Source organism: Peromyscus eremicus, chromosome 2, assembly GCF_949786415.1.
Source record: "Peromyscus eremicus chromosome 2, PerEre_H2_v1, whole genome shotgun sequence".
Classification (NCBI taxonomy): domain Eukaryota; kingdom Metazoa; phylum Chordata; class Mammalia; order Rodentia; family Cricetidae; genus Peromyscus; species Peromyscus eremicus.
In genome coordinates, this window is record NC_081417.1 from 100,466,574 (window position 1) to 100,489,034 (window position 22,461).

The following is a 22,461-nucleotide window of genomic DNA, read 5'->3' on the forward strand; positions in this document are numbered from 1 at the left end:
TATTGTATCCAGAAGACAGCATTGCAAAATGTCCCTCCCCATCTAGCTTTTACAATCTTTTTACCTCCTCTTCTGCAATGTTCCCTGAGTCTTGGCATGGGCTGGGGTGGGAGCAGTTGATAAAGATGTCTTATTTAAGGCTGAGTCCTCAGTCACTTCTCAGCACTTCAATTATTTATGAGTCTCTGCATTGACTGCTCTGACCGCAAAAAGAGAAGCTTCTCTGACCAAAATTGGGTGAAAAGCAGGTTTATGTATATAAAAATAAATATTTACAAGTCAATTTCACAGCATGACCATTGAGCAAAATAATAGTAACAGGGTCCACTCTATGACCCACGATTACTGCAGATAGGCTATGTATGACCTCTAGCTATGAACTATGGACTCCTAGCCATGGGCTATGACATCCCAGCCACGGGCTTTTGATCACAATTATAGCATTAGATTGGAAATTCCATGCCAGTGGAACAGGCCTCAAAAACAGAGAACAGTTGGTTACCCCATAATAATCATGAAACTGTTGCACAGTGGACACCTCCTTCCTGCCTAGAAGGTCTGTATTGTAATATGCAGGGTCTAGGGCTAGGTAAGGTTCTCAATTTCTTGTCAACATTTAAGATGAAGATAATTCCACCAATAACCAGATTTCTGGTGGCCTTCTAATTTTGTATTTGTAATGGTGTGGGGTTTTCTGAAAGGGCCCCCAAATCCTGTATGGTTTAGACTCACCGCTGCTACTCTGCTTTGTGTAACTACTGCATGAAGACTGAGCCCTGGCTACCCTTTATTACACAATTTTCCAGCAGATTTAAAGTAGAGACCTATTTCTTTGGATTCTATGTAATAGGTCTGAAAATGAGATGGGAGAAAAAGATGGCTGGGTAGGGAAAGGCACGAGAGGATGCAGCAGCTCACGCCATTAGAGTTTGTTTCATAATCCCTGTCTGCATCAACTTTTCCTCTCACAATCCATGATACTTCAATTCCTTGTAGCTGGAGCAACATTTTTGCTCATAGCCATTGTGCTTGTTTTCTTCCCCATTTCTTCAAAGACACATTTCAGCTCCTCCATTTGATTCTCATTTGGTGGAATAAAGCTGCTAAGAATTCCCCTGCTGAAGAAAGACTTGTAGTATGTGTCCACAGAGAAAGAGCAAGCCGTATACATCTTGCTCTTTGGAATAGAATGTCCAAGGGGAAAAGATTGGGCCTGTTTTTATGTATGCTTTTTTACTGCAAGTGTTTACAGGCATGGCTAAATGCTGTGTAGCTAATAAATATCCCTTGACACAGTGATAGGACATATAGAGTGTTCTCCAGTTACCTCCAGGATATGTGTTTTCTGTGTTGGTCTTTGCTTGGAACGGATCCTTTTATTCCAGCGCATTAGTGCTCAGTGGAAATATAAATATTTGTGTTGTAACAACATGCTGTAAGAGGGAGTTCAGTCATTGTGTTTCCCTTGTTCCAAGAAACTTGCCTCTGCTTTGCTATCGCCTGGGTTATTCTTCATGCATTTTATAGCCTCATCTTTCATTCTCAGGGATTTTCAAGGACTTAGTGATGTTTGCTGTGAATATATTTATCACTCAGCAGAACTATGTCTCTGCTTCTCCCCGGGAGCAAAGGAGAATTAGCCTGCATCATAGATCATCAGGCAGAGAGTTTCCACACTCCTCATTGCATGCACTCACTTCTCTCATTTTAGATAATGTTTTAGGAAAAGCAAACGCCTGCTTGAAGATGTAAAAACACAACTGAATTCAAGCAAAGGGACACTAAGGAGGTAGTATTTGCCTCACCTACTGTCCAGCCTTTTCTTTCTAGAGTTGAGTGAGGGCATGTGCCATATTACTCTAAACCTTACCCGTTGGCTACATGTTCTACAAAATGATGGGTCCAGCACCAATGTCCACCAGGCCAGGCCAGACGTTTGTGGGTGGTGGTTGTGTGGCTGCTGAAGGTAGCACATGGTTTAGCCTCAGAGCTTACTTTTCGGTAGCTTGTCATTGTATATTTTGCCTATGTAAATATTAACCGAGTGTTTTCCTGTGTTTATACTGGTGTCCTCATTGATAGCAGAGCAGATTAGACCCATCTCTAGTCCTATCATTAAGTTGAGGTGGTTGCAGAATACCCATAGATATCTGAACAAATCCTGTACAAATCCTCCAACATTATAATAAAGGAATGTGATAGACCAACGAGTCTAATAAACATTTATGCAAAATTATGAGCAAGTTATTAGGAAATATATCCTGTAGATTTATGTAAAACATGTATGCAATATGACCAAATTATAGATATTTGAAAATCAACCACAGAGTAAAGAGGAAAACATTATTATTTAAATTAAATAGAGCAAAAATATATTATGAAATTCAGCAACTTTGAGATAAACTCTTAACAAACTATTAACAGACAGGAATCTCTTAAGTAAAAAAAAATACCCACAAGAGTCACAAACACTGTACTTTATTAAAATATAAAATAATATAAAACCAACAAAGCATTGAAAAATCTCCTAAAATCAAGAGAAAGAACAGACCCTGCTAATAGCCTGACCCCTGCGGATTGGGGCAGGAGGATGAGAAGTTCAAGGTCATCCTACCCTGTCTAGCTAGTTTGGAAGCCAGGCTGGACTATATGAGACCCTGTCTTTTATAAACAGAAACCCTAAAAGTAGATAGGGTTGCAGTGACCAAGAGTGGAGTCTTAGTGCCCTGAATCAAGAACACTGGGTTGTGAGCTGACTTCATGTGGAGAGTAATAGGTACCAAAGGAAAACACTAAGTTTTGAAAAAATACCTGGCAATCTGAAATTTGGTTTTTCTCTTCAACAAAGAGATGAAGAGGAGATGAAGACATTTTCAAAGAAGGACATGCAGGATTTACCACCAGCATACCTATTCTTACAGAAATCCCAAAGGTTATTTTTTAAGGCAGAATAAAAACTGTTCCCAGATGGAAGGTGGGAAGAGCAGGAAGAAAGAAACAGCAATAAAAAGAAATTTATGAATATGTCTGAATGAATATTGGCTGTATAAAATAATGATAACAGGGACTCATAATCATGAATCAGGGATCACATAAATGAGGTTAAAGTTGTTATTGAATCCTTGCATTGTTTAAGAGTAGGGTAAGAATCTCAATAAACATTGCATCCTGAAAAATTGAAAGTTCTAATTTGTAATATTGTAATACCAAGGGTAACTTTTCCCCTCTGGTAAGTGGTATGTGTGTGCATGCACGTGCACATGTGTACATGTGCATATTCACGTATAGGGAGCCACATGTATGGGGGGTGATAATGCATGTGTGTGCCCATATATGTGGAAGAGAACTAGGAGTCTTCCTCAATTACTCTTCACCTTATTCACCAAAGAAGAGTCCATTAAACCCAGATCTTACTGATATGGAGAGTCTGGCTAGCCAGCTTGCTCTGGGGACCTCCCATCTCTGCCTTCTGGGCACTGGAATTACATGCAGCCTCTAGGCCCACCTGGCATTTTACATGGGATCTGTAGATCCAAACTCTGATCCTCACACCTGCACTGCAAGCCCTTTAACTACTGAGCCATCTCCCACAGCCCAACATTTTGAATAGAAGAGAGGTGTTGAAACTAATATTAATGAAAAAAGATTAATAAACATGGAATAGTCAATCAAGAAAATAAGGAAAAGGGAAGAGGTAGAGCAAGGAGAAAATAAAAAGTGGGGTTGTGATTTTAAACACAGAAACATATGCTATTAGAAATGAGAAAATTAAATGTTCCAATTAAGAGAAAAACATTTCTACATATAGGCATTTATGAGGGTTATAAGAAACATGCCTAAAACATAAAGACAAATGCCTTTTCTGCATCTAGTGAGATGATCATGTGGTTTTTTTCTTTGAGTTTGTTTATATGGTGTATTACATTGACGAACTTTTGTATGTTGAACCACCCTTGCATCCCTGGAATGAAGCCTACTTGATCATGGTGGATAATTGTTTTGATGTGTTCTTGGAGTCTGTTTGCCAGCATTTTATTGAGTATTTTTGCATCAATGTTCATGAGGGAGATCGGTCTGTAGTTCTCTTTCTTTGTTGTATCCTTGTTTGGTTTAGGAATCAGGGTAATTGTAGCCTCATAGAAGGAGTTTGGTAATGTTCCTTCTGTTTCTATTGTGTGGAACAATTTAGAGAGTATTGGTATTAACTCTTCTTTGAAGATCTGGTAGAATTCTGTGCTGAAACCATCTGGTCCTGGGCTTTTTTTGGTTGGGAGACTTTTAATGACTGTTTCTATTTCATTAGGGGTTATTGGACTATTTAAATAGTTTATCTGGTCTTGATTTAACTTAGGTATGTGGTACCTATCCAGAAAGTTATCCATTTCTTTTAGGTTTTCCAGTTTTGTGGAATAGAGGTTTTTGAAGTATGACCTGATGATTCTCTGGATTTCCTCAATGTCTGTTGTTATGTCCCCCTTTTTATTTCTGATTTTGTTGATTTGGATGCTCTCTCTCTGTCTTTTGGTTAGTTTGGATAAGGGCTTGTCTATCTTGTTGATTTTCTCAAAGAACCAACTCTTTGTTTCATTAATTTTTTTGTATTGTTCTCTTTGTTTCTATTTTATTGATTTCAGCTCTCACTTTGATAATTTCCTGGTGTCTATTTTTCCTGGGAGACTTTGCTTCTTCTTGTTCTAGAGCTTTCAGGTGTGCTGTTAAGTCACTAGTGTGAGATTTCTCCAACTTATTTATGTGGGCATTTAGTGTTATGAATTTCCCTCTTAGTACTGCTTTCATAGTGTCCCATAGGTTTGGATATGTGGTGTCTTCATTTTCGTTGATCTCTAGGAAGTCTTTAATTTCTTTCTTTATTTCTTCCTTAACCCATTGTTGATTCAGTTGAGTATTATTCAGTTTCCATGAGATTATAGGTTTTCTGTAGTTTTTGTTGTTGTTGAAATCCAACTTTAGACCATGGTGGTCTGATAGAACATAGGAGGTTATTCCAGTTGTTTTGTATCTGTTGAGATTTGTTTTGTGGCCAAGTATGTGGTCAATTTTAGAGAAGTTTCCATGGGATGCTGAGAAGAAGGTATATTCTTTTTTGTTAGGATGGAATGTTCTGTAGATATCGATTAAGTCCATTTGAGTCATGACATCAGTTAAGTCCTTTATTTCTCTGTTAAGTTTCGATTTGGGAGATTTGTCCAGTGGTGAAAGTGGGGTGTTGAGGTCTCCCACTATTAATGTGTGGGGTTTTATATGTGATTTAAGCTTTAGTAATGTTTCTTTTACATATGTGGGTGCCCTTGTGTTTGGGGCATAAATGTTCAGAATTGAGACTTCATCTTGGTGGATCTTTCCTGTGATGAGTATGTAATGCCCTTCTTGATCTCTTTTGATTGATTTTAGTTTGAAGTCTATTTTGCTGGATATCAGGATGGCTACACCTGCTTGTTTCTTAAGACCGTTTGATTAGAAAGTCTTTTCCCAGCCTTTTATTTTTAGGTAGTGTCTATCTTTGAATTTGAGATATGTTTCTTGTATGCAGCAGAAAGATGGGTCCTGCTTTTGTATCCATTCTGTAAGCCTATGTCTTTTTATAGGTGAATTAAGTCCATTGATATTGAGGGATATTAATGACCAGTGATTGTTCATTCCTGTTATTTTTTGGTGGTGATGTGTGTGTACTTCTCTTCGTTGGGGTTTACTGCTGTGGCTTTATCTATTGCCTGTGTTTTCGAGGGTGTAATCTGACTTCCTTAGGTTGGAATTTTCCTTCTAGTGCTTTCTGTAGGGCTGGGTTTGTGGATAAGTATTGTTTAAATTTGGCTTTGTCATGGAATGTCTTGTTCGCTCCATCTATGATGATTGAAAGTTTTGCTGGGTATATTAGTCTAGGCTGGCATCCATGGTCTCTTAGTGTCTGAATTACATCTGTCCAGGTCCTTCTGGCTTTCAAAGTCTCCATTGAGAAATCGGGTGTTATTCTGATGGGTTTGCCTTTATATGTCACTTGGCCTTTTTCCTTTGCTGCTCTTAATATTCTTTCTTTATTCTGTACATTTAGTTGTTTAATTATTATGTGGCGAGGGGACTTTTTTGGGGGGTCTAGTCTGTTTGGTGTTCTATAGGCTACTTGTATCTTCATAGGCATTTCCTTCTTTAAGTTGGGAAAGTTTTCTTCTATGATCTTGTTGAATATATTTTCTGTGCCCTTGAGTTGGTATTCTTCTCCTTCTTCTACCCCTATTATTCGTAGGTTTGGTCTTTTCATGGTGTCCCAAATTTCTTGGACATTTTGGTTCATGACTTTGTTGGTTTTAGTGTTTTCTTTGACTGATGAATCTATTTCTTCTACTGTATCTTCAACGCCAGAGATCCTCTCTTTCATCTCTTGCATTCTGTTGATTATACTTGCATCTGAAGTTCCCGATCGTTTACTCAGATTTTCTATTTCCAGCATTCCCTCTGTTTGTGTCTTCTTTATTTTTTCTATTTCCCTTTTCAGGTCTTGGACTGTTTCCTTCATTTGTTTCATTGATTTTTCTTGATTTTCTTTCAGTACTTTATTGTTTTCTTCTAAGACTTTATTGATTTCTTCTAATTTGTTTGCCCTTTCCTCTAGTTGTTTACAGCGTTCCCATTTTTTCGTCTTTTCCTTTACACAAGCCTCTACCTTCTTCATGATGTCATTCATAATGCTGTTTTCTTCTGCTTCTTCCAATTTCTGATGTTCAGGTCTAGGTGTTGGAGGAGGGATAGGTCCTGGTGATGCTGTATTGCTATTCATTTTGTTGTATGTGTTTCTGCCTTGACGTCTGCCCATCTCCTTGTGGATCATTCTTGGCCTTATCCGCACACTTGGTTCAGACAGAGCTGACAAATTCAAGAAGTCTCTCTCTCTTGTCCAGATGGGAGCTCTCTTGTCCAAATGGGAACTCCGGGGCAGGATGAGAGCTCTTGTCCAGAAGGGAAGTCTGGGGCAGGATGGGAGAGAGGAGAGAAGAGAGAGGAGAGAGGGGAGAGGAGCTTCCAGAAGGCTGAGTGGGAGAGACCAAGAACTGGAAACAGCTGCCAGCTCCGACTTTTCTCTAATTTGATACTTAAAGGTCAGAATTGCTTATTAATTTAATAGCACATATTTCTAGCTTTTCTTTAGGAAGATCTGTGAATCCAGAGGGCTTGTCCAAAAATAGTTCTGAATTTATGGATCCCCTGGGTTCATGTTCTGTGTCTTCAGGTTTAATGAGTCTTTCCTTCTATCCAGAATGGGTTTTATACGGCTAAAGCCAGAAGGCACACAGACGAATGGGTGATGGGTGACAGATACTACAATCTTTAAACTGTGCATTTATAGACTGGCTATTGATTAAGGTCCTGGGGGAAAACTCCTAGCTTTAACTGTGCAGACCTGGCAAAGACCATCCTACAGCAGTGTCTTCGGTTGTCACTGTTTGGGGACATGGTGAGGTGGGAGTAATGCAGCCCTCTTGTGACTTGTTCTCAGCAGTGGTATAAAACGAGGAGATTGGCAAGTATCTTTGTGGTGCCGTCTTTGCAAAGGTGACAGGACCTGGGAAGAATGAGAAGAACAACCTTCACTAAGACAGAGTTCCATCCGACCAGACTCCACTGTAAGTTGAAATACCTTATGTAGAAAATGTATTTAATACACCTATCCTGGACATCTTGGCTTAGTCCAGCCTATCTTAATTGTATGTTCTATCGTGGTTTGTTCTCTATTGGTGTCACAAACATCACGACCAAAAGCAACTTAGGGGAGGGTTTATTTGACTTACACATCCCGATTACAGTCTGTCATTGGGTGAAGTCAGGGCAGGCACTTAAATGGCAGCTGGGGCAGGAACCACAGAGCAAAGCTGCTCCCTGGCTCATTCTCCATGGCTTGCTCAGCCTGCTTTCTTATACAACCATGGACCTCTGCCCTCAGGGGGCTGAGCCTCCCTGTCAATCATCAATCAAGAAAATGCGCCTACAGATTCGCCTACAGGCCAGTCTGATGGAGGCATTTTCTCAATTGAAGTTGCCTCTTCCCAGATGACCCTACATTGTGTCAAGTTGACATAAACTTAACCAGTACAATTACAAAAATAATCTAACATAATAAAGCCCATCTTATAATAAAGTATTGGATATCTCTTTTGATTTATTGAATACTGTACTAAAAGTATAAGACAGAATAACTATATGCATATAGGAGACATTTGGATATTTTATATAGATTGTGGGTTGCAAAAATGCAAAATCCCTTGTGATCACATGTGCTAGAGATTATCCCACTGTGCAACATTTAATCAGAAAAAGCTGAATTTAGATAGGGTTCCTATTGACCACATATAACTTTTATACCATCACAAAGTCAAAATATTTTAGGTGTAACCATCATAAGTCAAGGACTGGCTGTACTCTCCATAACAGTTACGAATTTGGCCTATGTTGTGGGTTGAATTGTGTCCACCAGAAAGGCATGTGGAAGTCCTAAGCTCCCTAGTACCTCTAAAGGAAACCTGATTAGGAAAGGGGACATTTCAGTTATAATTAGCTAAATTAAGAAAGGGCATATTGGAATAGGGTGGCTCTTAAACCAACATCTAGAATCCTTCTTTAAAAAAGATTTGGTTTTGGTTTTTATTTACATGTGTCTGTGTGGGTAGAGATCAGCAGAGGGCAGAAGAGGAGGTTGGATCCCCTGGAGCTGTAGTTACAGATGGTTGTGAGCTCTCAGACATGGGTGCTAGGAATGGAACCCTGGTCCTCTGGAAGAGTAACAAGCACTTTTAACCACTGTGCCATCTCTCTAGCTCCACTAGTGTCCTTCTAACAGAATTTAGACAAAGATACAACAGAATAGAAGGTCATGGAAGAAGACAAACATATCTTCCATGTGTTGCATCTACACTAAGGAATGCCAGAGATTGTTAGCTGCACCCAGAAGCTCATAGGCAGATTTTTTCTCTCTCTGAACCCTCAGAAGGAATCTACCACAGACTTCCAACCTCCAGAAGTATGAAATGAGAGGCTGGAGAGATGCCTTCGTGATTAGCATCATTGCTGCTTTGGTAGAGGACTCAGGTTTGGTTCCCAGCATTCAAGTTGGGTGGCTCACACTTGCCTCTAACTCTAGTTCCAGTGGTATCTGATGCCTCTAGCCTCCATGAGCCCCCATGCACATGTCTGAATGCCCTCTCAAACACATATACACACAATTAAAAATATGTCTTAAAAATGAAAAATAAGTTCCCGTATTTTTAAGTGTGTAGTGGTAGTTCATTATAACAGCTCCTGTGAGCTAATATAGACCACAAACTTCTAGCAAACTTTCTAATAAACTCATGTCAATCTCTCCGCTCCTGGAATAAAAATAATGGAAGTAGTGCGTTTGAGGAAACAGACAGCTGTAGGAAAGGTGTTAGTGTTTGGCTGGCTGAGGCACCTAGCATTGTGGCTTCTGCTCATCCTTCTCAGAACTACCTCCCTGCAGTGTAGAGACCAGGGCTCTGACTCGAGGTGTGCATCAAAATCACCTGGAAGGCATGGCCTACCCCAAGTCAAGCATCCTACAAGTTGGGTGGGGCCTTAATTAATCAATCATGTAAGGTATCAAGTGCTGCTGCTGGTCAGTGGCCACATTTTGAGGACTGCAGAATTAGGCATTTGGAGGATGTTTTTGGGAGTCCAAATAACAGAACAAGCTTTAGAAGAAATGGGAGGGAGGCTTTGCCTCATGTGAAGCCAGCCCTGTAGTGACATTTTGATGTCTTGATGACTCCATGCTAAAGGATTCTCTGCTATGTTACTGGCTACAGGTTTCTTTCCCATCTTTGCTCTGAATTGGGCATTATTTTCCTGTACATTCTGGGCTCAGATTTGAATGTCTACTTGTGTATTTTGGGCTTTCTTGAGTGAGTTATCTGGGATTTCCTTCAAAGAAAATTTCAGAATCCTTTGTCTCAGCTCCCCTGAAGGCTTTTCACCTCAAGGCCATTCCTTGGGTTCCTACTATGTATTTTTTCACATTATTTTAAAGGCTCAATCATACACTCATCAGTGGAGGTAGTTTTCATGTAGTGGTCACTACATGACTTTTTGTGGGGTCTCAGTTTGTGTTTAGTTGGGCTTGGGAAGACTTTGAACTTCTTTCAAAAATTTATAATTTCCTAAAGCTTCTCTACCCTTAAACTCACCTAATAGCTCATGCATTCTTTCGCTTATTCACATAATGCCATGGTGAGCAGTTTCTGGGTGATTGGCTGTATATAGTGGACATGCAGTAGTGGGTATAAGCCAGCAAGCGGTACACGCCTCTGTGGCATTTGCAGAGCAGTGAGGAAAGAGGCAAGATAGACATGCAAGAAGACACAATAATTAGTGCAAAACCACAGCTGGGACAAGAACATCAAAGGAGAGTAATACTTAGCTCTAGCAGACTATATTGGTGAGATCTGACCCTGTTAGGGAGGTCAGAGAAGCCTTTTAAATGAAGTCATTTGAGGACATGCAGAGTTAGCCAACTATGAAGCAGAAAACAGGTAGAGAGAACAGGATTTTCCAAGACCTGTCAGACAAATGGATGCATCAGAAACTGACCTTTTGAGTGCAGCTATCAGGGTTTCAAGGTGTACAGGATCCTGAGGCTGACAATAGCAAAAGTGCTCATTGGCATGAGATCATCAGTTCTGTAGGTCCCCAGTCCCAGAAGTTATGGGCCATTGGGCATCCCCTTGATTTTGCTTACTGCCCCTCACCTACTACAAGCTTTGTGCCACTAGCCTGTCTTAGGGTAACAGGCATCTCCTCTCCGGTGCCAGGTGACCTCTCTATTTACTCCCTCACTCCCACCTTGCATCTTCTAGTGACCAGGCTTAATAAGCCAGTAAGTTTCAAGTATAGTCACATCTGCTGTGCAATTGGCTCCTAACATGCCCAGAATTCCCTAATCTTTTTTTTTTCTTCTTTTTGTTTTTCAAGACAGGGTTTCTCTGTGTAGTTTTGGTGCCTGTCCTGGATCTTGCTCTGTAGACCAGGCTGGCCTCAAACTCACAGAGATCCTCCTGGCTCTGCCTCCCCAGTGCTGAGATTAAAGCTTTGTGCCACCACCTGGCTTAATCTTTTGTTTTTAAAGCCAATTACATCCCCTGTTCTACTCTTCTTCCTGCCTGCTTAGTCAGTTCTGCCTCCAGGGAGCAAAGACGTCTCAGTCATGTGTATTCATTGGTCTTCTGCTTGTAGGTTGTAAAAAACCTTTCCTGGTCACTCACTGCAGTACACACCTCAGAGCCCACATAACTCGGAGCTCAGACACCTCAGGAATTGATGCCTAAAGTTCCCCAAATCAAGACAACTGTCTCCTCAAGGGAACTAAAATGCTTTTAGGATCTTTATTCTAAGAAATTCTGTACTTGGCACACTTCTTACAGGACCCTGGGAGAAAAATCTGTATTCCTGAGATGGAGGAATTTCAATAGTAACTGAAATATTTGAAATGTAGTTTTTAAATGATGATTTATACTTAATTTATTGTCAATGAAGTCAACTTTACATGTGTGGCTCAGAGAAGAAATAATAAATGAGCACATGTAATAACAGCCAATCTATAAGATATTTTAAAATGTTAAAGGGAGGTCCTAACCAATCATAAATAAATGATCTATTAAAATAGTCATAAATTATGAATTGTTTCATCCCCCTTTAAAGAAGAATTCTTGCCCTTTTAAAGGCATAGTAAGACATAACCAATACTTTTTTTTTTGTATATATACTGCTGATGCTAACAGAGCAGAAGCAGTGATCTGAGCTCTTAGTATTGTTAACGGTCTTGTGTTAAGCCAAACTAGCTCTCCTTTCTGATCTTTTTTTTTTTTCTCCTTCTGGATTTCTATAATCAGCTAATGGGTAAAATGTGTTCTGTGACTGAAGAGTAGCTTTTCTCTGCATAGCTGGTTGGTACTAAAATAGCAACAGAACATGACCTCTTTTACACAATGGTTTAGCAGCCTGACTAGCCAGATCCTGTGCTCAGGGCTACGTTAGATATCCTTAGCATCTTTTATGGTAATATCTACCCAGGAATAGAATAGATAAACCCATGGTAAAGATGCTCTGATGATTTGTTCCTAATTGAAGCTATTCTCATTCTAGAACTGGGCACTACCCTCTCACAGTCTAGTTGTTTGACATTTACTTACAAGCATTCAGCTGCCAATTCCCAGGGGCTGAGAGAGGTTCTGGCCTTGGTAGTCTGACACATACTAATCAAATAACCGAAAGGTTTGATTGTAAATCAGAATGCCAGTGTCTTACAGGGAGAATTGACACTTGCTAAAATACTACCTTTCTTGTTAATCTGACCACTCTCCTGGAAAAGGAAGCCTGTGAGCAGAGCTTCTGAAATCTCTGTGTTTGAGTTGGTGCCAGTGCAGAAATGGACCAGAGATGTCAATGCTCTTGGAGGGAAGAGCAAGGGACGGGCTAGTGATTACAAACAGAAGAGACTTTTATCTGATGGAACAAAGTGGATGCTGAAGGAAAGACAGCAGCAGCTCTCTGAGTTGACGGGACCCTGGAGACCCCAGGGACAGGGATGCCTGACTGACATGGCAGCAGCAACCAGAACTACTGATATCTGCCCATATGTAGATATGTCTACTTTCATTTAAAATAGTCTAATTTAAAAAAATATCAGGTTTTAGAATTCATTAGGCTATGACTAGTGGGTGTTTGTATGGTCTGCTGGGTGATAAACAAGTAAAGATAAGTCCTTGTGGTTGGAGGTAACAACCTAAGACAATATGAATGCGTGCAAATACACATTAAACCAAGTTCATAGCAGAGATGTACAGGCTCCAAGAAAGGCAGAGGATGGGGAAAGGCTTCAAAGACAAGGGACTGCAGGTGGCAGTCTGCCAGGAATGTTGGGGGCATTTCCAACCGATGTGTAAATGATGAATACCACACAGATGCAGATGACTGATGTGAGCCACTCCTTGGCTCTTCTTCCCTCAGTGCTGGGTTAGTGGGGCTTAGGTAGGTGAAGAGGAGGCTTTTGTAAGGAGACGCCCACTGTGCTTTGGAGGGAGGAGGACTGTATTACAGGAATAAGACTTTCGAATTCTACCTCAAAGAGAACTCCCTCATGTACCTCCCTGTGTAGCTGTTGGGGAAAAAACTGGAGACAGAGATTTCTCATTTCTAGGAAGGTGTTGCTAGCCCTGCCCACTCTGGGAAGACACAAGTGCTTTTGGGTAGCTTCCACAAGCACAAAATGTTTCATGCCACTTACCAAGGACAGCTTTAATTCCGGGCTATGTGTCGAAGGCTGCTGAACGTGTGATTTAATGTGGCAAGATTGAGGTATCAGCGACACTGTCGTTCAGTTGCTCAATCCTCATCGACACTTAACACTGATGCCTTTGTCCTGAGTCTGCAGCTAGAGACTGCAGTAGAAAAAGATGAGTGAGTCACTGCCTTGGGTCACCTCAGACTTCTTGTCTTTAAAGTCTGAAGCTAGGACTGAATGTCTTTGCTTTGTTGTGACTCGCGTGCTCACTGAGCTGCCCGTGAATTCTGGAGTAGATCACCCTTGTACTGGCCAGAGGCTGACAACAGGGTCAACAGGGAGAAAAATGGAAGTGGCTACTTTCCATCTGCCTCCTGGGATCTACAGCCCCATGAGAGGTACTAAGGATGTATCGGCTCTGTGCAACCTAGCAGCCTGGAATTTTCTGGAAGCTTTGCCATAATGCAAAAGGAAGTAGTGCATAAATGATGTGATGAAATTATTGCTGACCATGATTTCACTGCCTAATTAGTGAGGTGGTGCTATGTAGGAGATTCATCTAATTGGGACTTCCTTGAGCTGACCTGGGTTCATTTACCATTTTACAGTAATTTTTATCTCAGGAGACTAGAAGGTAATATGTTGAGTTCCTCAAAGTTCTTCCTTACTGACCTTTGATTCAGCATGCTTTGTGCTTTGAGCCTTTGTTACAGATCCTTTGCCATGAAAGAACTCCTGTGTTAGGGACTTTTAGCACTAAGTTCGTTTTCCCTCTGCATTCAAGTCAGAATAAATGCCCGTAAATAGATAATTTTGAATTATTGGCCGGGAAACACCTTGGGCAGGGGCTCTCAACCTGTGGGTGGTAACCCCTTTGGGCATCAAATGACACTTTCACAGGGGTTGCCTAGACCATCAGAAAACAGATATTTACATTACAATTCATAACAGTAGCAAAACTACAGTTATGAAGTAGCGATGAAAATAGTTTTATGATTGGGGGTCACCCCAACAGGAGGAACTATATTAAAAGGTCACAGCATTAGAAAGGTTGAGAATCACTGATCTTGGGGTTCAAGGTCCAGTTCGTGTTTCTTGACATCTTCCTCTACCATCTCCTAACATCTCTCTCTAGGATGCTTTCCAAAAGGAGGTTCTCAACACCTCCATTCCAGTTGCGGCTTACATAGAATCGCTGATTTCGATGCGATGTAGGTGATATCTGTAGAATAAAAGAGCTTTGGTGTTCCTAAGCAGAACCCACAGTAGTTCCTCTGATGTTTAGCAGCATAAGCTTTCAAAGAAAGTAGACAAAGAGCTGGGGAAAGGTGGAGACTGGCTTTGTTTAAGGTTAAGTCCCACAAGTTCTGAGGAGCCTCTTCAGGTCTTATTTCACTTCTTTAATGTTTGAGACCAAAGTCATGAATTTCAGACACCTCACTTTGCAGAGCAAATGATCTGTCTCTCTGCAACTTTGGCTCTGGTCCACTCTCTGAAAATGTTCTTCATTGCTAGACAAGGAACCAAGTAGTAAAAATGGCTGTGAAATGCTTTTTCCATTATAGATATGATGGAAAAATTAAAACCAAGAGAAACAGAGAAAAGGCTCAAATTTAATGACCTCGGTCGGCCTCTGTAGATTAAATTTAATTTGATTTGTTTCTCAGCATCTTAATACCAACCAAACATTAGCTTTTGGCCCACCTTATCCTCACTCTGGATCGTGGTGGATAGACCATGTCATAGAATTGTGGCAAAGGGAAGAGAGCCTTGTGGCCCTTGTACCAAAAGCTGAATTCTTTGCCAAGCAGTAACGTGTCCCTCTGTCTTAATCCACTAGCCAGTATTTGTCCCCGTGCCTCCACTTAATACAAGGAGTTTAGAAGGCATCACAGATCGGAAGGTAGGCGAACAGCAGCAAGCACCGGGTTACAGATCTGTTCCTTCCCTTGGCTCTGCTGTGCACACTGGGGGAGGAGGCCATGGGCTGCTCACTGCTCACTGCGCACTGCTCCAGTGTTGTGCTGTGGTTCACATTAGCAAGGATGATTGGTACCCAGCCCATGTCTGGGATCCCCAAATAGCCCTTCAATTCATCCTCACTCAAGCTGCAGCGGCTAGAAGTGTATGCTTCCCTTACACCATGCAGTAGGAGCCTGGGGATAGGGGGGATGTATTTCTAGGAACCACATCCCTGCTATGTTGACTCTTTAACATCCTTGGTAATTACTCTCCTCTTGGCATCTATCACTCTTGCTTGTCACTTTGATCCACAGGTTACAGGTGTGGCCAGCCTTTGAGTTCCCTCCCACAAGCTCTTCAGTACAGGAAAACCTTGACAAAGTGGCTGCTTGTAAGAAGAGCACAGAAGACACCCGGTGCCACTGTGTGCCCTTCACCCATTCCACCCTTTGTCCGTATGTGGTGTTTGTATAACTTACTCCCTTGCCTTTCCACATTATGTTAAAAAAAAAAATGCTAGAATGAAAACTCCAAACCTTTATGATGATTGTATGAACGCCAAGTTCACATTCGGCTTTTTTGCCTTTGTAAATAGAAGATTAAATTCTATTACAGTAGTAATAACTCACACCAACTCTGTTCCAGTCAAGATGTAGGGGTTTCTCTTTATCTTAAGTAGTCACGTTGTTCTAGACGGAGCGTGGGGGTGGGTGGGTGGGGGTTGATGGTTTGATGGATTTCCCTAAGGTGATACAAGCTTAAGGGATATTGAAACCAAGGCAGGGAAATGTTTTCTGTGGCTAACCAAGCGAGGAGGCAGGGCATGAAATGAGCAATGACTTATTCATGATCCAGATAGGCTGCCACCCTGCTTTTGAGCTGCAGGGAGGCCAGGCTCAAAGGGCAAGGGCAGTGTGCAGGCAGCGCCACTGCGGCTACCTGGAGGCTGGGTCACCTGAGTCAGGACTGCCCATCTACGGTGACCAGTCTGCCAGGGCCAGGAACGACCCCCTACAGCAGAAGAGCGCCCCCCGGCTTCTGACCCTATAGGGTTACTCGCCTCTACACAGTTGCGGGGTTCCAAGAGCTCACCTGCCTCCCTCCGGCGCCCGGGGCGGGGCTTCCCGCGTCCCCTTTAAGAGGCCGCATCACCCGCCCTGACGTCAGGGTGTCTCTCCGCACAAGCCCGCGTCCCGCGCCGCGCCCCCGCGCCAGCAGCTCCGGCGGCTGCAGGACCAGCGGCGGCCCGGCGACCCCCGCCACATCTCCGCGTCCGTAGCCGCCCGCCGCGCGGCCTCCAGCATCCCATCATGTCGGTGGCAGGGCTGAAGAAGCAGTTCCACAAAGCCACTCAGGTAGGGCGCGTGCAGGTGTGCCGGGGGTGGCCCCGCGGACGGACGCCCCCCTCCCCTGCGCCCTCCCTGGCCCGGTCCGGTCACCGTGGGGCACTGCGCCGCGGTCCCGCTCCGTGACCCCGCTCTCCAGACCCTGCTCCCTGGCCGCCGCATCCCTGCTTCCTCTTCCCGCTCCGAGTCCCCACCAGCTCTGCCGCCCCGGCTCTCAGTCCCCAGCTCCCTCTGTCCCTGGCATCCCCGCTCCCTGTCCCCGCCGTCTCGGCTCCCCACCCCGGTTCCCAGGCGGTCGGTCCCCGCACGGCAGCTCTCGGGCGCCGCACGCAGGGTGCCGCGCAGGTGCCTGGCGGCGCGGCGGGAGATTATGTAAAGTCGCCTCGTTGCGGTGACCTTGCGGTGCGGTGCGCCCCACTGTCCTGGGATGTGAGGGCTGGAGCGGTGTTCGCGCTCGAGGCTGCGGAGGTGCCCGCGCTTTGCGCTCTGGGCTCTGCGCTCCCCGGCCATCTCCAAACCCCTCCTTCCCAGGCCGCCCCAGGCTCCCAGCATGGGAGGCTGTGGTTCCTTCCAGGCGTTTGCATGCATTAACTTTTCCCTGGAGAACTCCTTGGTGAAGCTTATTTGAGGCCATGGCTTGCTCAGTGGTCTGCTTCTGTCAAGTTTCCCCAAGGATTTTACTGCCAAGCCATAACTCCGTTGTTAAAAACTTGAAAAATCACCGTCTGTTTATTTTTAGCGAGTCGTTTGCTAGATGTACCAGATTTTCTGTGTGGGGTGAATAAGCTGTGATTAAATACATTTAATCCAGACCCTCACAATTTAAATCTCATTGGGACCATCTGAAGGATTTTACAAAGAGAAGATATATGTAAATACTTGATGATGTGACCCATTTCTTACATAATATGTGGAATTACAATCCTTTTATTCATTTGGAACAGGTTCAATTTTAAGATATATTTAGCAACAAAAGACTTTATTGATAAACCGTTAAATACTTTTGCATAATCTAGCCTTTAAGGTCCTTACCATAAGCTAGCTTTAATATTGCGGTTTCTGTACTTTCTCATTCTTGAGTACCACAGCAGCAGTACTGTGGGAAACAGCATGAAGAAAAGGTGAAGACTGTATTCCTTAAGTTTGTGAAACAGATGCAAGGTGAAGTTCACCCATAAGCGTCGCCGCCGTCACCGCAGACTTCACCTTCATCAAACAAGTTCTGTCAGTTTAGAAATGCAGGAAAATGCCGTTTTAGGAAAGTGCTTCTAACTATGTATTTTTGGTTTTCTCATTAGAATTGTCTGTAATCTCCATATTAGAAATGTAAAATCAAGTACATTGTTGACTGTCTTCTGACGACTTTTCAGTTTTCAGAACCGACCTGTGCTAGGCACCAACTTTTTTTTAAATTTTGGTACTTGCCATATTTCTAAACTAGACTGAAGCACTGATTTTACCAATATCAGATGCTTTTTCAACTATAAGGTATTTAAGAGCCTTGGCTTTGGGGGAGGAAAAGCTAAGATTTGAATCCCCCTTCTGCCAGCTCTGAATTTAAGCAAGCTAGTTTTTGAATTTCCCCTTGCTAAAAATGAGACTCATATACGCACTTCTCAGGGATAAAGTATGGATAAGTGAATTTGTAGAGCATACATAGAAATTGCTTAAGAAGTGATAGCTATGAACGTTAAGGGCCATTTCATTCGTGTCAGATACCGCCCCTTCCACTGGTAATAATGAGATGCCAGGAATCAGCTCGGTAGAAGTTGCAGGTTTGGTAACAGGCACAGTGACCATCTGACTCATTTTAGTTAATCCTGAGGTTATGTGCGGCTCTGAAAGTGGGGAAAGCCTCTTTGCAGGCTTGGAGGAGTTCAGGGATGGACTTGCTGCTTACTACCCTGAACCCAGATGCAAAGTCGCTACCATTTTCTTCCTTGGCTGAAGAAACCCTTTTGTTTGAAAGGTGAAGCAACACATAGCCTTATTCAGAGCTTAATGGACCTAATCTTTAAAAACTCAAGGCCAAGGTTACTGTCCTGTGCATGGATGTGTATTCTAGAGGGTGTGTAAAGCCGGGGTTGGTGTCTGCATGCTCAGAGGTATGAGGGACGTGATCATGTCCTGCTTTTGCAGCCTTTTCCCCACACTGGTTTCTGGCCTTAGCTACAGAGGAAGGGTCAGGCCTAGAGCTGCTCCTGTTGAGGACTGCCATGCTGGTCAGTGGAAGGCGACATTTCAGCTTTCTGTGGAGCTGAGCTTCTGACTTATGTTATCTGACATGGGTAGGATTTTGTTAATAAAGGCATATACCTTTAGTATCAGTACCGCTGCTTTGGGATTCCTGATTAGGGTGTGTCCTGATGGTTCTCATATTAGAATTGATTATTTCTCCCCGTTGTGGATAGTTACTATGTAATTAAAATAAATAATTTTTATTGTAAAAATAGGACAAATGAGCAATTATGACCCTGCCTTCAGTGAGTTTTATTTATACTGAGATTTCATTTTATCAGCAGTAATGCCAATGTGTAAAACCTTGTTTGAATTTGCAGCAGTCTATGGGAAAATAACTTTGGTTCCGGTTAACACGACACAAACCCATTACATCTTTTCCTTCACCTCATGTTCATGTGTTTGATGTGGTGCATACATGGTGTCTGTGCATATGTCATACTGTACATCATCTGTGTCATCCAAATAGCCTTTTACAGGGTAAACTGGTTTAGACCGTTACATCATTAGTTTGCTAGATTTTATGTAACGAGGTACCGCAAACCGAGCAACTTAAACAACAGAAATGTACTGCATCCCTTAGCTTGAGGTGGAGATGCTTGAGGTCTGAGGTCACTGCACCACAAAGGCCGTGCTCCCTCTGTCAGCACCAGGCAAGAGCTGTCCTAGGCCTCATTTCCAACTTCTGGGGCTCTGTTGATAGTCTGGCTGATCTCAACTTGTATACGTTGCCTTGATCTTGTCTTTATGTTCACGTGGTGTTATTGTCTGTGTTTGTGCTCAAGTTTCTGTTTGACAAGGATACCAGTCATGTTGGGTTAGGAGCCCATTTATTCCAGTATGACCCTGTTTTCGTGTAAGGTCACATTCTGAGGTAATGGAGCTAGACCTTCAACATAAACATTTTTGGAGGATACACTTCAAATAAGAGCAGCCTGTTTTGCATAAAAGAACTTGTTACAGTACTCTTTTTTTTTTATAGTACTCTTAATACTGCATTTGAGTCAACATTTAGAAGGACAGTTCTATCTCTTAAGTACTATGTAATTTTCTTTTGCATGGACCCAGATATACTTTCTTGTTTTTTTTAATCAGTTTGGTAGGCTATTGCTATAGTCTGATTTGTCCCTACTTCAAATTCATGTGTTGAGAATTAATTGCTAATAAGATCATCTTAGGAGAGAGGATTTAGAAGATGATTACGTCTGAAGGCTCCACCCTCATGCATGGAATTACTGCTCCTCTAGGCTGGAGAGAGCACCCCTTCCAATCTGCCAGAGTGAGAGTGTAGGAACAAGATGAGTCTCCATTTGACACACATCTGCTGGTGTCCTGATGTTGGATTTGTTTATATTCACAAACTGTGAGAATTAAATACCTATTATGTGTACGTTACTAGCCTGTGGTACTCTGCTGTAGTCATCTGCACTGAGACAAACATGTGCCTGTTACCTTACTCTGTTTTCTGTTGTAACAATACCAGATATCGAGTAATTTAGAAAGAGGCTGATTTTGACTCAGGATTCTGCAGGCTGAGAAAGCCAGGATTATGTGGCTACATCTGCTGAGGGCTTGTGATGCTTAACTCAGCTGAGGGCTTGTGATGCTTAACTCATGCTGGAAATCAGAAGGGCAGGTGGGTGTATTAAAAAGCAAAATAAAAGGACAGCCTCTCTTTTTAACAGCCATCTCTCCCGAGACACCTCCAGTTTCTCAAGAGGGAGAATGAATTCATGAGAGAAAAATTTTAAACCACTTCCGAGGACTGTGTCCCTGCCATTCACTGACCTGGGTCCCTGCAATCCACTTCCTTTCCCCAAGTCCCACCTTTTAATGCTGCTGTATTGAGGTTCTAGCATGTGAACTCTTTGGGCATATGCTCAAACCAGAGTGTTTACCTGTATCTTCTGATTTATCGTTTTTTTAATGATAAAATTCATTTGCGTAGGGTGTGACTGTGACACAGTCTGATGGCTGCATATTGTTACCCTAGGATTTTTCACTTGAGAAAACATGATTCCATTTGAGCTCTGGGCCTTTCTATTTTAATTCATTTATTCATGCTTTCATGTTATTTACCATACAGTATTTTCTGTAAGTCTGCTTATGCATTTGTTGACTTAGGAAACATTAACCTTATTAAGGTGTTTAATTAAATACTCAGTTTTGACTTTATATATGAAAATTTTACTTTCTTAACTGCTTGCTTTCCACAGTAAACTCAGTGCTGATTTGAAATCATGAATTTGGTTTATTTGCTTGGCCCAGGGCCCCTATGCCTCTGCCTTTTTGGTGAGTAGGTCAATAGGCTTTTGTGGCCCTGTTTATTTTGTAAAATTATATGCCAAGCATTATGAGCAGATTTTCCTGATCGAGTGCTTAGCTGGTCACCAGCTTCTTAGAGGCATTCTTAATCTTTGCCTTCCTCCACAGAGTAAAAATGTAGGGTGAGAAATTGATCACATTTTAGGAGAGAATCCATCCATCTTCTATAACTGGACTTGACAGTACCTGACCCAAATGTAGCTTTCTCTGAACTAACTTTAGGGGTGGCCAAATATAAAAGAGCTTGCAAGAGATGCTAGGGTTGGATGAAATAATGCTGGTGCTTGCATGATAAGGGTGACTTGAACCATGGTTTTGTCTTTTTTTTCTTTCCTTCATTAAAAGATTGTTAATGAGGTCATACTCACCCATACACTTGACATTGGACATGAAACTAGTAACGAAATTATTTCCCTTGAGGCTGTGGCTCTCCCTGACTAAAGTTTGATTCAGTTAATTTTTGGAAACTTTTTTCTTCATGGTGATTCATTAATGTTGTTTCTGTGTTTTGGTTATAATCTAGTTAGGAAAGTTTTGAGTGCCTTTCAAATTAATTACAATATTATTGCAGGCAGCAAGACTTGATCTAAAAATATTCTGTCCTGGAGACAGTTACTGTGTGAGGCATAGTGACTAGGGGAAGGGAAACCGGGTCTTATAGAGGAGATTTTATTCTGCTCACCCGTTAGTGCTGGTCAGAGAGTCCAGGACTCCCAGGAACTCAGAGTTTTGTTTAGGATGTAGTTGCGGAAATGCAAAGAGATATGAACAATTATAACTAGGTGAGAAGGTAGAGGTTCAGAACTATTCTAATATTTAAAATGGGTACCTGGCTGGCTTAATTCTGAATTTAAGACCAGATCGTCAAGTGACTATGTGGATAAGAAATGAGTGGATTGCCTTGACCTTCCCCCATCCTCCCTTTCTGTTCTTGTGACTATGCAGCCTTGTTCTGAACTCTTAGATGTTCAGCCAGGTGTGGCCATCGAGGTCGGAGCATGGAGAAGACTGTAACACTCCAGAAGAATGCCCTTTCTCCTAGGATATTTGCTTTAATGCTTAGGCTTCTAAACGACCTCTTACCATAGTTTTAGGTCTCTTTTAAATTTCATTATTCAAAACAGATAGAGATAGGTTTTTTAAAATGAAAACTGGACTATCTCTAAGAATTGCCTTCAAGGCAATTCTATAGTGCCAAGAAATTCCTGAATAACAGGCCCAATACTTTTGTGCATACAGAGCTCATTGTCTACCCATACATTTAAATATACAAGATGCCCTAGTGAACAT

At 42.2% G+C, this 22,461-nt stretch overlaps 1 protein-coding gene across 1 annotated transcript in view; it reads left to right on the forward strand.

Annotated features, from left to right (window-relative positions):
- Window positions 1-16,506: 16,506 nt before the first annotated feature.
- Sh3gl2 (SH3 domain containing GRB2 like 2, endophilin A1) overlaps window positions 16,507-22,461 on the forward strand; it is a 184,287-nt gene continuing 178,332 nt past the window's right edge. Inside the window, exon 1 of the mRNA XM_059255955.1 lies at window positions 16,507-16,617. Coding sequence (XP_059111938.1) covers window positions 16,573-16,617 — 45 coding nt within the window. The 5' untranslated portion in view covers window positions 16,507-16,572. The remainder of the gene's footprint in view (window positions 16,618-22,461) is intronic.